The sequence below is a fragment of the Cyprinodon tularosa genome, unplaced genomic scaffold, assembly GCF_016077235.1.
Source record: "Cyprinodon tularosa strain WSP-4 unplaced genomic scaffold, ASM1607723v1 ctg124, whole genome shotgun sequence".
In the NCBI taxonomy this organism is placed as follows: domain Eukaryota; kingdom Metazoa; phylum Chordata; class Actinopteri; order Cyprinodontiformes; family Cyprinodontidae; genus Cyprinodon; species Cyprinodon tularosa.
Genome location: NW_024038048.1, coordinates 108894 through 125637, shown reverse-complemented (window position 1 = coordinate 125637; position 16744 = coordinate 108894). Strand labels below are relative to the sequence as shown.

Here is a 16744-nt window from a genome sequence, read left to right as displayed (position 1 = left end):
ATGGGAGGGAATGGAAACTTTTAAGCACGACTTGATGTTCAGGGAAAGATGCAGCCTGCGTGTTTTCTTCGACTTCTTTTTTATTTAATTCTAAAGTTTATAGAAGCAGACTGAAATAACATTAGAATTAAGATCAATGTACTTATTTACTTACAAGTCATACTGGTAAAAATGTGTGCTGTTAAAATGGATTTGGACTTTCTGTAGAGGAATGATAACGAAATTCCAGAGTTCCTTAGAATTATGTTTTGTCATGATTTTAGTGCTGATGGCTGGCTTGATTGCTCGTTTCCTTCACTTGTCTAGCTATGTCCTGTTCCTCATCAGATCCACCTGTTCCGGTTTCCAATTTAAGCTCCCTGTTTCCCAGTCAACAGTGGCAGATTATTTTTGAGCTTTTGATAAAGAGATTATCTGATCCTGACCTCTTTTTTGCTTTTGGACGTCTGAGCCTGCTTCCCCCTGTCTTGTTAGTTTTGCCTGCCTGTCTACGGTCTCCTGTCAGCTCTGCAGCCTTCCACGTCTGGAACTCTCTGGCAGCACCTACTGCTTCTGTTCAGCCGACCACCTAGAACCATCCACGTTCTTTAGATGTTGAACTGAACTGTTAAACCAGGCTAGTGACTTTTGTGTACATAATCCTCCTCCATCTGATATCGCAGTCACTAATCTGTGTTTCTCACCAACAGAGCATCAGTCATAGACGCCCTAGTCGCTGAAATCGACTCTTGTATTAAAATAAACCCCTTTAAGTATTTAGCTGTCTGTTTTGCCTGAATTCTGGGTCTGCATCCTGAGTCATCAATGGGTACCTCAAACAAAAGCATGTAGCCATGATTATTTTCTAGGTTAAAAAATTTACAAAATGAGAGGGTTTCTTGTAAAGAAGCTTGCAGGGAGCTAAAAAAAAAAAGATCAGTGCAATCTACTCCTGAGGACATCTCCAGTATCATGCTGCCACCAGTGCAGAGCCAGCTGTTCATTAGCAGCAGTAGGTGTGTGTGTCTGCATACAGTGTAGTAGAGAAGCCACTTCCTCCCAAACACAATATTAAGGGGAGACTTAAACTTCTCAGAAAGTCAATTGATGGAAGCTGAGGACCTTTAGAAAATATTGCTCCCTGATGCCCCATCCTGTTGTCAGTTTGTCATTTAAAAAAAGAAAGTTCTCAACGACGAACATGTAAATGAAACCAAGAGTACTGTTAGGATCCAACAAGGAAGCAATCTGATTGAATCCTTTCCCAAACCTTTGAAATGTTTGAACATCTGAGCATGTTTTAAAAAACCTGCAGCAGAATAACTCATTAGTCAGATGCTTAACATCTAACCAAATGTAATTTGATATTTTCATATCATTCTTTATTTCTTTTTCTTATTTTCAGTTTCACAAGTTAACTCAAAGTTTTGTGCAGCCTGCAAGTCAAGGAGCCCTGGAGGTGGTTTTCCTTGTTTCTTTGTTGGTGTTAAGATTCACTGCTGAGCTGTAAAATATAACTGAAGGGTGGATAATAGAGTCCCCGTGTCTTCTCTTTCTTCACCACCAGCTGTTTATTCCCACACTGTTCTGTAATGTCTCTCTGTAAATGATTCATGCTGATACCAGAATCAACAGGGAACCTTTAAGAGCTTTCAGTCTGAACCTTTAGCTGTTATGTTATTTAGCCTTTCAGAGTGAAAACACAGACTTCTCTGCTGTCGGCATGGCAAGTCTGCTCAGCATCATGGTCCTGCTGGCCGTGGCCTCTTGTGGGTTCTGTGAAGAAAAGGTTTTTCTGGAGCGAGCAGGAAAGGCCTTTAACAGCAGACAGTACAGATCTGTGCTGACTGTGAACAATGGAGAGAAGTTTGGAGAATGGACCTGGCCAGAGATGTGTCCTGACAACTTTTTTGCTGTTGGATTCAGTGTCAGGGTAACAAAACAGCGTTTACAAGATTTTTTCATTATTAAATTAAAATGGCAATATAATATATGAAAGTCCAGCTTAATCTAAACCAAGCATTTTATAATAGATATTGATCCTTGTTCTTCCAGAAAAAAGAAAAATTCAGCTTTTACCAACAACCAATGTGTCCAGACAACATAAATATTCATTCAAACCAAAATCTGCTTTGACCTAAACATAATTTCTTCAGCTGCGACCAAATACCATGGATAAACTGTTCCTCTTTCTGGGAACTGGTTTCTGTTTCCACAGGTGGAGAGCAACCAGTACGGGGGAGATGACACTGCTCTGAACGGGATCCGCCTCATCTGCTCCCAAGATGAGAGCCGCAGCTTCTTGTACTACGTAGAGTCCCACACTGGACAGTGAGCAATTTCTTTAGAACTCTACTTGATTTAATGTGACCAGGGAACAAAAATCAAAGTGGCATAATGAAACCAAAAGAAGCACATTTTATAATATAAATGGAAAAGGAACTCCAACAAAAATCAGAAGAAAAAAATAACAATTATATTATCAACCATATTTGATAAAACACTTTAATTTGGAGTAAAACTCCCTGCATAATTATAATAAAGCAATTTATATGCATGAAACAAGTGGAGCAATATGGCAATTGCCATACTGCTACACTTGTGAAAGTAAAATCTGTTGGGCTCTTTTTGGCATCAAGACAATTATTCTTATTGCCACATTGCCAGACAGGACACTGTTAAAAAAAAACACTTTAATTTGATAAGTAAAAAAGCTCTTTGAAGCATTGACCACAAGAACCACAAAGCAAGGGACTAAAAAGTTTCTGTGGTAGTTCATCAGGTCTGTATATAAGTGAGTGATTGAGAGATGGAGTCAGAATATTTATTGTACTTCAATAAGCAGGAGATGTTTGCTAAATGCATTTCTATATAAGGTTGAACAGAACAGCTAATCTACTAACTAATCTTTCTTGAATTTGAACAGAACCGTTAACAACATTAATAAAACCAATTAATATGATTGCTTCATATATCAAGATTTGACTTTTTAATAAGAACAACTTTAGATCATAAGATTAAATATAGTCAGGATTTAGATGTTTAGAACCGTGATTGGAAAATGCAGGTAAAAATGCAATGTGGTTGTCTAAATGGAAGATGCATTTCACTAATTCTTGTCTTTGGATGTGAAAAATGTTGGGTTAATTTAGCCCATTTTTATTGTGCTTACTTTTATTTCAAAAAGCCAGTGTTGGGGTTTTAAAGATAAATTCTTTATTGTTTAGAAAGATCAATAGAAGACTGGCTGATGATCCGAATGTTTAGGGATTTATAAAATTACACGTTTCTTAAAATTTTGACTTGCTTTTCTAAATGTAAGTTCCTCCATTTAATAACTTTCTGTCCAGTTTTGGTGAGTGGTCCCATCCTCAGTACTGTCCCAGCGGGGTGCTGACATCCTTCCAGATCCGCGTGGAGCCCCATCAGGGTATACTGGGAGATGACACGACAGTCAACAACATCAAGTTCCGCTGCAGCAGCAACCCCACGCTGGAGGCACCCGGCATGACCTGGGGTGAGTACGGCTTCTGGAGTGAGGACTGCACCAATGGAGGAATCTGTGGCATAGAGACCAAGATGGAAGAATACCAGTGGGCTCTGGACGACTCCTCTCTGAATGATGTCCGGTTCTTCTGCTGTGACAAATCTCAGCAGGTGTGTTTAAAGGAAACCCTAAAACTCATCTGCACATTTTAGAATTGCCAGGGTTATTTCTGGTTTACTGGAGTCATTGCACTTCTATTGTTTTCCAGTTTAAGAATGTGAACTCATTCCTTGGTCACATTCACATGTTTATTTACTCATAATTGTACCACAAGTGTTATTGCAAAGATCCTTGTTAGAGCTATAAAGGTGATCTAATATTAGGACACCAAGGAAACTTTAAACACACTTTATTGCTATTATTTGTTGGAAATTAGTGCACAAATCATCATTAGCAAAATAGCACAGTGAAATATGGATGCTCCCTCACCCATTATTTATGTTTTTTTGCTTATTCTAACACAGAAGTTTTACCAGATTAACATGTAGGTTTTATAATTTTAAAAAGTTTTTAGATTGATCTAAATAAAGTCTGAACATAAATCCAATCCAGCTGCTCTGACAAGCTCTTAAAAGTATTGTTTATGCATGAAAACCCCTGAAATGAGCCTGAAAAAAAGAAAATACTAAAAAAAGAAGGATTTGGACCAATATTCTGATAAACGACTCAAATACGATTTAATTGGTAAGTATAGACAGAGTTAAAATAAACCAGGGTGTTCTACATTCTGATTTAATGCACAAAATGTAATGTTTAACTTTTAACCAATGTAATTTGTTTGTGATACTAATGGGCATTTCTGCTATTTCCCAGTGATCAGCCAACTCCAGATCACCTGTGACACCTTCAACACAAAGATCAAGACTAATAAAGAAAAATTTTAGTCGCTATTTTTGTGTCATATTTTCCAAAATATCTGTTTGTTTTTTTTTGTTGCTTTTTTTTTTACATGATACTATTGTAGAAAAATACATTAGTATCCTGATCTAGCCTCTTTAATTGATCATAATGATAAAAAGCAGGCTACAATATTGTGAACTAATAAGCTCTTCTCCAGGTCAACAGTATGACAGTATTATCACAAACTGTCCAGTGAACCAATGAGTTCTCTGTAAAGTCAGAAGCAGCGGTAGGTGCTGATGTAAGCCTTTTGCTGATCTTCTGCTGCTGCTGCTGAGGTAATTACTAAATGACAAGAGAGTTGGTGTTAATTAATTTACAATTTAAGGCCTGACAGAGGATGATAAGACACCGACTGGAAAACACAGAGGTAATGGTGCTAATTAATCTGTGTGGAGTTAATCGGCTAACAAAGTGTGTGCACAGGGTCGGGGGGGAGAAGTTGAGGATGTTATCTAACCATGAGGTAATGGCTTTTCAAAGATTCTGCAAGTCAAGGAAAAGTGATTGTGGTCTTTGACGTACAGCTGCAGTGCCCCTTAGCGGTGATGATAATTGCCCTGATGCTGACCTCATATTAAACTTCCGAGCTCACGGACAGGAGACGGAGGCTTAAGTGCACTTCTTGGCCCTCGTGGAAGAATAAAGATTATAATGTTGCTTGGATAAGAGGTTTTTGAAGGTTATAAATAAGCTGAAGTCTATTCGCTGTTTACTTTTTGCTTAAGAGAAGTAAGAGTCCATAATTGTTGTTAATTTTTGATCAAAACCTGCTTTAAATCAAGAAATACTTTTTTTTCAGTCCTGTTGTACTGAATAATGAAAGATGGTAAAGAGAGCATTGAAACTCACCTCACATAAAAAACTAATAAAGGTGAAAATATGAAAAAACAACTTTCAATATAAGCCAACAGCTTGCATCAATAGCCTTTTTTCCTCAGTTGATATATTCAAATTTTTTAATTAGAACTCTAATTTGTCTAAGTGAATGATACTAAACATTTAGTAGATTTTTTTCCCTTTTATAAAACATTTCCTCTGCTTATGTCTTTTGATTTCCATTTTGTAAGAATATCAATTGAATAATTTGACAAGGAGTCCAATAGGGACAATTTAGGTAGTCAGAGAAGCCAAACCATATGAAATATTTATATTTTAGTTTTATATTTTTCCCTAGTAACCAGGGACTCAAAATGCCTCCTTACTTATTACTGAACAGTAATGTTACTATTATAAAAATAATAACAATCATTATTGTTCAATAATAATAATAGTAATAATATCTACAGTAGCTAATAGGAATGCATAAAACTTACCAAATAAAGATTGCTGAACATTTTTTTGCAAAAGTTTTGTTTATGTTCTTTTCCCTTATCAACATTACAGTATTTTGAAAAAGAACTCATAGATTAGAAATGTTTTTTGACAGTCAACGTTTCAATGAGTATTTTTCATTTTGTGCTAACCTAAAAAAAAAACAATAGTTTTAATTATATTATTTATTTTTCATGTAAACAGCAGTAATATACTGAAAGTCTAGAGCTGTCACTAGATGGCAGCACTGAATCAAGCAAAAGTCCAAACCAGACAGTCTCACCTGGCAGGAAAATGTATGCAGATGTCTCCAGATCTCTGATTTTAAGTTAGTACCAAGCAGAGAAGCTTAAGCACCAACTCTTACTGGACCTGATGACCCATCTGTGCTCAGAGCCCTACAGAGTTTGTTTTGATTAAAACCCTGCTACTGCCTGAACACTGTAGTCATAAAAATACTTCTTTTTCTTGCAAGTAAATTTCATTATTCAAACCAACCTGCCCTTAGAAAAGCATTGAATAACATTACCTCTGGGTCTCAGAGTGGAACCATGAAGATGAAATTGCCCAGGGTCATGAGTTTAATATCCCAAACCACAGGCTCATGGTGTTTCTGACCATCCCTTAGCAACTCTCCAGTGGCTCACCGGTCTGCCTAAAGAGGCATTAATGCTTCCTGTAGTGAACAGAATGGCTCTGGTGTTTGGTGTTTTGGTTGGAGGCAAAGCTATCTCCTTAATGACCTTAAACTCCCTTGGGCTCACAGCTCGTGGCTTATAGATCACACCAGCTGTGTTGAACCAACTGTAAATACAATGTAGCTCATAAACACAACAGGGATATTATGATGCGTCTTTGTGTTTTCACGTGAAATATTGATGCATTGGGGTCAGCGCAGGGCCTAAAGGGCATTGTTTTGATGTGAGAGTGGGGAAAATTAGATTGTTGTGTTGTGGAAAAATAACTATTAAGTTGATGTATTCTGAGGTTCAAATGGTAATGAAGGTAATAACCAGATGGAGCAAATCTGAAAGAAAAATCTTTCCGCTCAGAGAAAATGATTATTTGGGTTCATAAGTCTAACCTCTCCATTGGAATCGTCTTCTGTTCGTTTGTTCTCGGAGAAATGTGGTTGCCACTTATCTTATTTTTATGACAATCTCCTGTCCTTGTGCTGGATTATGCATCATTTCAGCCTAAGGCATAAGACTTAAAAAATATGAATGTTATTTTTTTTACCTGGAGATTACATAAATCTGAGCATTGTTTTAGTTTCAAGTGATACAGGCAGAATGATTTCCTCTTAGTTTAGCTCAGGCACCAGGCTACCTGTTAGTGGCTATGCAAGCCAGTGCTATTTGTTTAGTTAAAAAGTTTGTTACTGCAGCTGTGTTACAGGTGTTTGGGGCAAGGCAGTTTAGGACTTAAAGCTACAGTGTGTAATAATTACAGGGATATACAGTCAGAAATGTAATATATTATACATAACTATGTTATTTATCATCATCTACGAGCTCAGCCTCTTAACCTTAATATTTGCGTTGCCTTAGAATTCGTTATTTATAATTACATAGGAGCGGGTCTCGTAGCCATGGAGGCAGACATCTTTGCGCCAAGGCAGCGCAGAGCCAACAAACTAGCGATTGCGAGATCGCCAAAACGTCACAACGATGTAGAAAAAATAACGGGTATATTTATTATCTTAAGTCTACATGAAATCTATACCGTACACAGACTAATGAAATACTATCTGTAAAATTATCTATGTAAACAAACCTCATCACTTGAGAAGGAAGGTGATGTGGACGTCGTGGAAGACTTTTTGTCCCGTAACGCTCGCCGTACTGTTGGAGGGGAGAAGCGGTAGGGGGAGATGTTCATGTTGCTGCAGGCTGCAGTCTGACCGCTAGATGTCGCTAAAAGTTACACACTGTAGCTTTAAAAAACTCATAAACGGATCTATCTTAATTAAGTACATATGTCATCTATAACTGCGAATTTTTTCTTTTTTTCTTTAGGACCATTGCTAACAGTAGAGACCGTCCGTCCATCCATCGATCCATCCGTCCATCCATCCATCCTTCCCTGCTTTATCAGTTTCAGGGTCGAATTGGGGCCGGTGCCTATCTCTGGCAGTCTATGGGTAAGAGGCAGTTATACCCTGGACAGGTCGCCAGTCTGTCGCAGGGCAACACAGAGACACACAAAGACACACAACCATGCACATGCACACACAAAGACCTAAGGACAATTTAGAGAAGCCAATTAACCTAACAGTCATGATTTTGGACTGTGGGAGGAAGCCGGAGTACCTGGAGAGAACCCACACCTGAACGGGGAGAACATGCAAACTCCATGCAGAAAGAGCCTGGGCCGGGAATGAAACCCAGAACCTTCTTGCTGCAAGGCAACAGTGCTACCCGTTGCTCCACCATGCAGCCCCTCTATTTTATTTCCATAGGATAGAAATACATCAAAACATATAAGGTTGAAGTTTCCAAAAGGTGAAACATAGGGAGAAGGGAACTCTATGAAAAACAGTGATAGCAAGGATATACTGTATATTTGAATTTAACAGGTGAAAGATTCACATGCTGCTTGCTCCACAATGAGGGAGGAAGTGGAGAGCTGTTATCTGAAAGCAGTAACTTGGACATCTAACAAACAGGCATCTTGTGAAGGGGTCTAAAAGCAAAAGCTTGTCTTAAAGTCGTAGGGAAGTCATATTTAAGCGTCAAATCATTCTAGCTTAAACACCTATATAAATGTACTCTTTATCAGACTATATTGTCCCAAAAGTTAGAAAATGTCTATTTTTAAAAAGATCCTGTCTTAAAATCTGTGTTTTTTCTTCTCGTTATCTTATCAGCCTGAACACCTAAATTCGGCCAATCATATATCAACGGTCATCTGTCAATCCAACTTTTTCGGTCATAGCACCTTGATTCATATGTCGCAGCTAATATATGCAACGGTAGAAATTAGAATAAGTTTTTTTACCATTGAGTTCCGTCCCAGTGTTCACAGGGATGGACATCTGTGTCTTCGGCAGGCGTAGAGCTAACAGAACTGGCAGCGTTGTGAAACAAGGGCTCAAACATGTACGGCTGTAAGCCTTCTACACCAAAGAATCTGCCGCCCTGGCATCCTCTTCCACAACAACTTTGTCCCCGCTTTCCTCCTCTAGATAAAAAATGTATGACAGAGGAGACTCATCCACGACCTCTGACACAAAGCTCTCCTCCTCTTGCATGTTTCTGCTGTCCATAGCGTTTCTTGACAGTGTCGTTTCTAACTCACCAATTCAGTGCTACTTGGTTCCAATGGAATTTCCCATGGGGAACCTACTAGCACTAAGTTGCTAACTGGTTAGCAAGATGCTTCCAACAAACCGGCCTCAACCAAACTTGCTTGCGAACCTTCCACCACAACAATCCCACCCCCTTGATAATCGACCAATCACATTCACCTTATTCACTCATTTTAAAGTTGGGCACCACTCTGGAGAATTCGGAAGTGCAACCGTTGGAACAGCCGCTTCCCTATGACTTTAGAAAACTGAAATCCAAGGATCATCCATCCTGCTCAGTCAATAAAATTAACGAAAAATATGTTGAATGCAGAAAGAAACATTTGAGGGAATCCGTTTAATTAACGCATAAGATGCTCCAAACATTCAGAAAGCCCTTTAGTCAGAACATATCTTTAAAATGACTATTAGAAATACTAATCAGGTGATCAAGTGCAGGCTAATTATAAGTAGTGAAAGTTTCACTGATAAAGCAGGACCCCTTGAAAAACTGCAGCTCTGAATGGATGCCCAAAACCTACTTTGAAAATAAAAAAAAATCTCCATTTGTGACCATTTTAGAGGAAACTATAGTCTGCATGAAAAGAGCAGTAACTATTTACAGGGTTTGATTTTTTTAGCATTACGCTATAATTTACTTATTTATGGAAATCTGCAAGGAGATTCAGACTTTTCTGAAGTTGATCAAAGCCAAAGCGATTTTCTCTCAGCCATAATCCTGCATATTAACGATGAACAACGGCTGACCTTACAATTAAAGTGTAACCCCTCTCTGGTCAAAACTGGCTTTTTGTTTGCTTTTCCTTCTGTTTGTAATAACCCAAACTACAAATAAACCTGACTTTTGCTTCTGAGACAAAAACGAAATGAGGACACACATACACATTAAATATAAATCATTTTATAATATACAAATTGTACAGATGTCAGGAACAGTAGGAATGTTGTCATACCCAGAATAGGAAAGATAAAGAACACTTTTTCTACATCAACGCAAGTGACAACAGCACATGATCGAAGATACTTAACATTCATGATGGCAGTTGAGGTGATAAAATAATACATCAGAGAAAAAAAAATACATTTAGCAGAGGCGGTGAGCAAAGCTAAAGTGACAACACAGGAGAAAAAAAAAAGTGACTTCATTCTATTGTGTCATGTTCTGTTGTTTCTACTTTGTCCATTTTACATCATTGTAGCACACAGGAAATGAACCATAGCATTTTGGATAGCATTACCAAGAGCGATTGCACCAGCGCCACTACTCAGGCTCAGAGACATTTATGCTGATATAAGACAGCAAGCTCACAAATACTATAAGTGGAGGCAGCACAGATGTATATTTGACTCCAGCAGCAGTCAAAGCTCCTTTTTTATTCTCACATGGCAGTTAACACGGTTTACGTCTTTTAACTGATTAAATGTTGGATTCTGCCCCACTTTTCTCTCCCTGTCTGTTAACATAATACTAAGCAAACATATTAAAAGGAAAACTCCAATTACCCTCAGTTCCTTGAGCATATTTATGCAGTTAGACTGTGCTGCAATCTATAGAGTAAGTGCATTTTGAGGAGAGCTGGTACCATGAAGGGCTCAGGTACCGAATGAAACAGTGCTGGGTTCTCCGCCCAGGTTGGAATGAAAGACGGTCATGTCATAGAGGCTTATCTCATTGTAATTTATCATCCAGATATTGCTTAGGTAGTGATATTTGGTCCGTCTTACTCCCAGAAAGCCAAATGGGAATGTTTTAGACATGCCTCAAAGATTGTTAGACACATAAAACCAAAGAAGGCAGAAGCACTGAGACGAATTAACAGCCATTTAATTCTCAATAATAACAGTATAATAAAAAGATATCATGGATAGATTCATTATACACAGAGTAATGTTAAGCATTTCTTTCTGTCTCTTGAGATGATCTAGTATTGAAGTTAAGGAAAACACAAAACATTATTTCTCAGAAAATATAGATATTGCATTATATCCCAGTAGTTTTCAAATCTAATCTGAAGGGTCTGGTGTCCTGCTTTGTTTGGAGTTGTCTCTGGAACACCTGAATCAAATAGTTAAATTAACTTCTTACCATGCATCTAAATTGTATTATATGTACCAAAAGTATATCTGGATATAATATCTGAATGAAAAAAAAAAAGAAGAAAAAGCCAAATCGGACTTCTTCAGTGATCTCTGGCTTTTATTGCCCCTCTTTGCTGTATAAATTAAATCAAGTCTGTATAAATTCAGACTGGAAATGTTCCAGAGACCACAGGAACAGTGAAAAGATACAGAATGCAAGTTAACTGAGGTCCAATGTAAAGTTTTACAGTCAGGTTGATTCAGGGTTGTTGCCTGCTGTTGTTGGCTCACTATATATTTTTCTTTACCAAAGTCAGGAAATGCCAAGCTGTATGGAGATGGGGATTATACTTTCCTGCAGGAATTTGTTCCTTTCCCTTCCAAAAGTACCAGATATCTGCTCCGATGAACCACAGTGTCCACTGTGCTCATATGCCCAGCAAAGTAACTTAACATGAGCCCCACAGAAAATCTATAGGATTTTCCTGAGAGGAAGAATATTAGACACCTGACTGATCAAAATAGACCTCCTAAAACTTAGGCTTCCTTATCATCTCAGCAGAACTGCACTGATCATCCTGCTGTCCCACTGCTGTAATGCAAGAAAAAAGCAGCAATTCAGGCAAAAATAGCTACATTAACGCACATGCATGGACTTTTCCAAAAGTAAAACATGGTACTAAAAACATCTTGTTATTGCTCTTAGTTACAGTAATATACTAATTAATTATTAGGCCATAATCATCAAGGAGAGCAGAACTAAAAGCAAAAACATTTAAAGAATTACTCTGTGGATAATAAATCCATACAAGTTTTACTTAGATTAACTGAATTAATAAAACAAAAATAAAATTATAACCATATATTAATTTAGAGAGATGCAACATTACATCAATGTTATATTTTGTTACGCAAGATAAGGACAACTCAAAGTCTTTCCTCCCTAATTCATGTGTATTATATTTAGAATAAATGGAACAAAAGTGTGTCATAAACCTAAATCAGCTTAAAACGATGCAAAGTATATTCATTTAATATCAGGGTTAGTTATCAGCTTTGATGTGCTCTTGCAGTCTGTTAGTACAAGTGAGAAAAATCCATTCTCACTCATAACCTTTGACCTTGGCTGCCATTAGAGGTGACCTTATACTCACAGTTCCAGTCTCCTTCAAATTGGAGTGCAGCCGGACAGGAGCATATGTTTCTAGAGGTCACACTTATGGCGACCTCTCAACTCAATGCCAACATCAGCCCTGAGGAAGTTGCTCAAAGCACCAGTCAGCAAAGCAATTTTGCAAGCTATAGCAGAAGACGCAGAGGCAACAAAGAAGTCTTTTTCACTTGAATTTGAAACATTCATAATAAAGAGATGTCAGAAATGAATACAAAACATAATAAGTTGATATGGACAAACATTTGAACCCATCACTTTTACCTCCAGGAATAAAATCCTCAAACACCAACAGGAGAAACACTTTGCTGTTTGACCATAACAAACATATAACATTTAAATCACCAATATTCTGCGAAAAAAAAAAATCTAAAGCAGATTCTGGGCCATTTACAGTATAGTAATAAGGCTAAACTGGTCACAGTTTTATATTCTACTCTACACAAAACATTTGCCATTTTACATTGAAAGGAATCTCACTGGAGGCAGGAGAGCACTTGAAATTGTGTAGTTTCTTCTCCAGAGAAGAAATACTTTTCTGAGCCACATATATATATTATCAGAACACAAGAATGATAATTGTGACAAATTGTACGATGTCAGCAGGTACTTTCATCAGCCAAATGCTAACGGTTTAAAAAAACAGGTATTAAATGAGATGTGGGTCCTTTTCTAAATGAATCCTGTCCTCTCCAGTGGACATGGATCCCCATGACATCCTTGTTAAACGTGAAACTTGACATACTGAGGTGTTTTGTTGTCAATAACTCCACCAACAAGTGACCCCCCATTAGAAATGCATGATTACTGAAAGATCCCCCACTGACAAAATCCATTAGCGATCCGCAGAGAGCCCCGCTCCATAATCGCTGCCTTCACATATCCTCTTGTTCCACCTCTAAAATGGAAAGACACACTGTGCCACAAAACAGCACATTATGACTCAGTTAATGTCAGAAACTGTGTCCAGTAAGAGGTGCATTAACAGGTCGGGGAAAAGCAATGAAAGAAAGCGCTGCTGTTGAAAAAGACTGTTGTCTCTAAATTAGCCGATTTGCTTTTTGTAGTTCAGTCTTTCAGGCTCTATAGTTTCTCCTTCTTCTCATTATAACCTCTTTCTTTGTCTGACAGTCTCCTTACTTCTGGCTTCCATACCGAACAAAGACAAGCCCTGATCACTTTTTTTAATAACCTTGTTTCTACGCAGAAATCCTCTCCCCTGTATGTTAAGCAAAAAGTGTAAACCTAAATAGTGATCCTGTCGTTGAGGTGCAAACATTCAGCTGAACTTTACATTCCGGTCTGACTGAGCTTGGGAATATTCTTATGAACATTCTGTATGCAAGGTAAGCTTAGCACACCACACCAAAGAGTGATTATCGGCTCTCTTTGAAGCACTTGACGGCTTAGAGCTGAGCGTAAACAATGATCTCCTTAGCCTGCTTTGGATTGCCTGTCGCAACAAATGCCTTTCCCATCACCTCTACCAGCGCTCTCCTATGGATTTGCCTTGCATCCTGCATCAGAAACTAAGAGGGAGGACGTTTTCTGCAAACTGTCTGCCCTTTACTGTATGGTATCTTCAACTTCAGGGAGGCAGCTTTGGGTCTTGACACAGTTTCAAAGGGTTCTTGAAGCACGCTGGTGCTTTTTTGTGAAGAAATCCCCACATATCCAAAGAAACCCAGAGAAATGCCTTCGCCTCGAGATGTCATACTCCACATTACTTCATCTAATTTTCGCCTGCTTAAAGACCTGGTCACACTAGAAATGGGCAAAATATATTTTCTCTAACTTTAAGTATAGACTGCTTATATCTGAGCTGAATCTAAATAAAAAGTTTGAGTTACTGGGTTCTAAAATGTTCCTTAAGGGTTGATAAAGATGAAGCAGGGTCGAGGCACCTATCATTGTTAAACATAGCATAATGAAAAAAAACTTAAAACCAAATCTCAGACCATGGTGAATGGAATTTAGCTTTCAATCTAAAGGAAAATACTTTAATAAGATTTCCTTTTATATTTCATGTTTTTAAACCTGCAGGTAAAGCTCTTAAGCAGGAGTGACAGCTCACTGGCCAAAGTCCTCTATAGTGAACACTATAGTAAGTGTGTAGTAGGTGAACAAACAAGTTGACAGCTCTGGTTTAACTGCTGCTTTTACAGGAACCATGTCCGAGTCTTTTTTAGACTTTTTTTCTTATCACTTTCTCTCTGATTCTGACTGAGTTCTCTGTCTACCTCCATCCAGTGTATCCAGTAGTTCCACACACATTTGCTCTTTTCTAATTACATTCAGTAGGTGTGGTTATACAGTAGGACTGATGCCATGATCTTCATTCATTTAGCTACACTGTTGCAGGTTTTGGGGGAATCAGTAATGAGAGTTGGGGTTTGAAGGATGTTGCAGCAATGGGGAGTAAACTCCCCTTTGATTTGGATTCAGGATAATATTTTAGCCAGTTTTTAAAATTGGGAATTTAAGAGGTAGGGTGGGGAAAAAGCTCAAATTGAACCACATGGTGCTACTCCTGAGGCTCTACTGGATTTAGGTTTGTGTGCGTTGGATCTGCCACAGTCTCCTTGGCGATAACCTCCACGGATTCTTCTGTTTTGATCTTATTCTCTCTGTTGTCATCTTTTTCTTCATCTGTCTCTATCCCATTTTCTATCACACATTCAACTTTCGAAGTGCCCTCAAGCACCTTTTCTTTGGTCTCCTTCTGTGTTTCGACAGTCGCAACTGTTTCGGTGACCTTCTCGACCTCCTCCTTTCCCAAAGGCTCTCCGTTTTCTTCTGATCCCTTTCCATATGGAGCTCTGTCCTCTCTCACTCCGGTGCAGTGTTCTGCTCCTTTGTCCTCTTTCTTGTCTGGTCCATCTTTGCTTATGACTTTCTCAATGCTGATTACCATCCCTGCATCAGCCTTTGTATCTTCCTCACACTTTATCTTCCTCTCTTTCTTGGACTCACCCGCTGCTTCCACCTGTTCCGCGTTTGTGTTTTCACCCACAGTCACATCCCCTTCCTTTCCAGCTTTTTCTTTGTCATCAGCAATCTTGAGCTCTTCTGATTCCTTTTCATTTATTGTGTTCTTCTTCTTGTTTTTAGCCAAATCTTTGATGCAGTTCTTGTTAGACTTGCTTCGGGTCTTGAAGATTAGTTTCTGTAACATTTGTATCATGTTAGTTATGTAACACTTACGGTCACAAAGCAGTACACACAGACTTAATTAAGAATGCAACATAGCGGTTGAAATAACTTGCTAATCTAAACAAAACTGAGCAGGAAATTGGGGCCACGGAGAGGGGGTGGGGTGATTATTGGTGGCCTGGAGGAGCTCAGTTTGAACAAACAACCAGGCTAAAACCTAATGAAATGGCATATCTTCTTGCAAACAGTAATGTAAAAAAAAATGCGCACATTCCATAACATTCCCTTCCTCTTCCTCATTAAGAAATGTTTATGCACTGCTGTTTAATCTTATCGTGTTCCTTTTATCTCTGTAAAAACAAAGTTATTTAGTTTTATTTAACCAACACAAACTTGTTTTCTTTGTTGAACAAAAAATATTTGCACATTTTTTATTTTCTATATGGGAAAAAAAGAAGAAACACCTGGCTGTTCTCATCCATTTTGGCTGATGGTAAGACAAGGACTGTCTTCAGTGAGACAGCCTTTGTGGACATTTATCAGTCTGTGACATCAGACTTAAGAAAGTTTGCCTCACTATAGCAGTGAGCTGTAAAGCCTGTTTTCAGTTATTTGGCTGCACTTTTTGTTGCATAACCCAACTCTAACCCTTATACAAAGGTCACATCAAATATTAACATGGATTCCCTTCAGTACTAAAACAGGTAAGCATCTGATGTTATCAGAATAGTCTGGTATCAGATCAAAAGCATTTACACCAAATGGCTGTCAGTTGCTAAAGCATTCCTCTTATCTGAAAGAGGGACATGCTGGCTTAAATTTGTCACTGTAGGTATTCATTTGCATAAATATAAAAAACACCTGCAGCATTACAGCTGAACAAAAATGATCCTGGTTTTAAATGGTGAATAATGGACAGAAGGATTAGAAGTCACACCTTTAGTAGGAAATGGGTCTGAAAACTATAGTTTTAGAGACAGATGTGTCTGTAAATAATAGTTGGAATAGCTCACCAAAGCTTTGGCTATGAGAGAAACAAATAATAGTAAATAAATATAGAAACATGTTCATGTGATCATATTTTAGTGGGCTGATTAATAACAGAGTTGAGGGTTTGGGTACAATGAAAGGCCTGACAGTGTAGGGCGTTGCACCGTTCTGGCCCTGGATTCATTCAGCTGTGATATATTATTTTGTGATTTTCAAGATCAAGCAAATTAGGGCAGAGTTGGAAGTCTGAGATGTTTTTATGGATGTAAAATTAATGAAAGGTTAGTGGACCTGACAGGTT

The 16744-nt window shown here is 38.2% G+C and overlaps 2 protein-coding genes across 2 annotated transcripts in view; one reads left to right on the top strand and one right to left on the bottom strand.

Moving 5' to 3' along the window:
- Positions 1 to 1637: 1637 nt before the first annotated feature.
- LOC119777428 (vitelline membrane outer layer protein 1 homolog) lies at positions 1638 to 4416 on the top strand. The gene is made up of 4 exons (XM_038276297.1): positions 1638 to 1912; positions 2198 to 2310; positions 3330 to 3636; positions 4340 to 4416. The coding sequence occupies exons 1-4, from the start codon at positions 1703 to 1705 to the stop codon at positions 4340 to 4342; spliced, it is 633 nt and encodes a 210-aa protein (XP_038132225.1). The 5' UTR covers positions 1638 to 1702; the 3' UTR covers positions 4343 to 4416.
- A 5515-nt stretch (positions 4417 to 9931) lies between these two features.
- Positions 9932 to 16744, bottom strand: part of LOC119777512 (raftlin) — a gene marked incomplete at its 5' end in the record, with an annotated part of 100269 nt that continues 93456 nt past the window's right edge. Inside the window, one exon of the mRNA XM_038276417.1 lies at positions 9932 to 15466. Within this exon, the coding sequence (XP_038132345.1) occupies positions 14825 to 15466 (642 nt within the window). The remainder of the gene's footprint in view (positions 15467 to 16744) is intronic.

What these genes read in the sequence shown, in the direction of transcription:
- LOC119777428 (XM_038276297.1), top strand. Translation starts at nt 1,703, where the DNA reads ATGGCAAGTCTGCTCAGCATCATGGTCCTGCTGGCCGTGGCCTCTTGT. An exon ending in CTGTTGGATTCAGTGTCAGG is followed by an intron (nt 1,913 to 2,197) that starts GTAACAAAACAG and finishes CTGTTTCCACAG; the next exon opens with GTGGAGAGCAACCAGTACGG. An exon ending in GTAGAGTCCCACACTGGACA is followed by an intron (nt 2,311 to 3,329) that starts GTGAGCAATTTC and finishes CTTTCTGTCCAG; the next exon opens with TTTTGGTGAGTGGTCCCATC.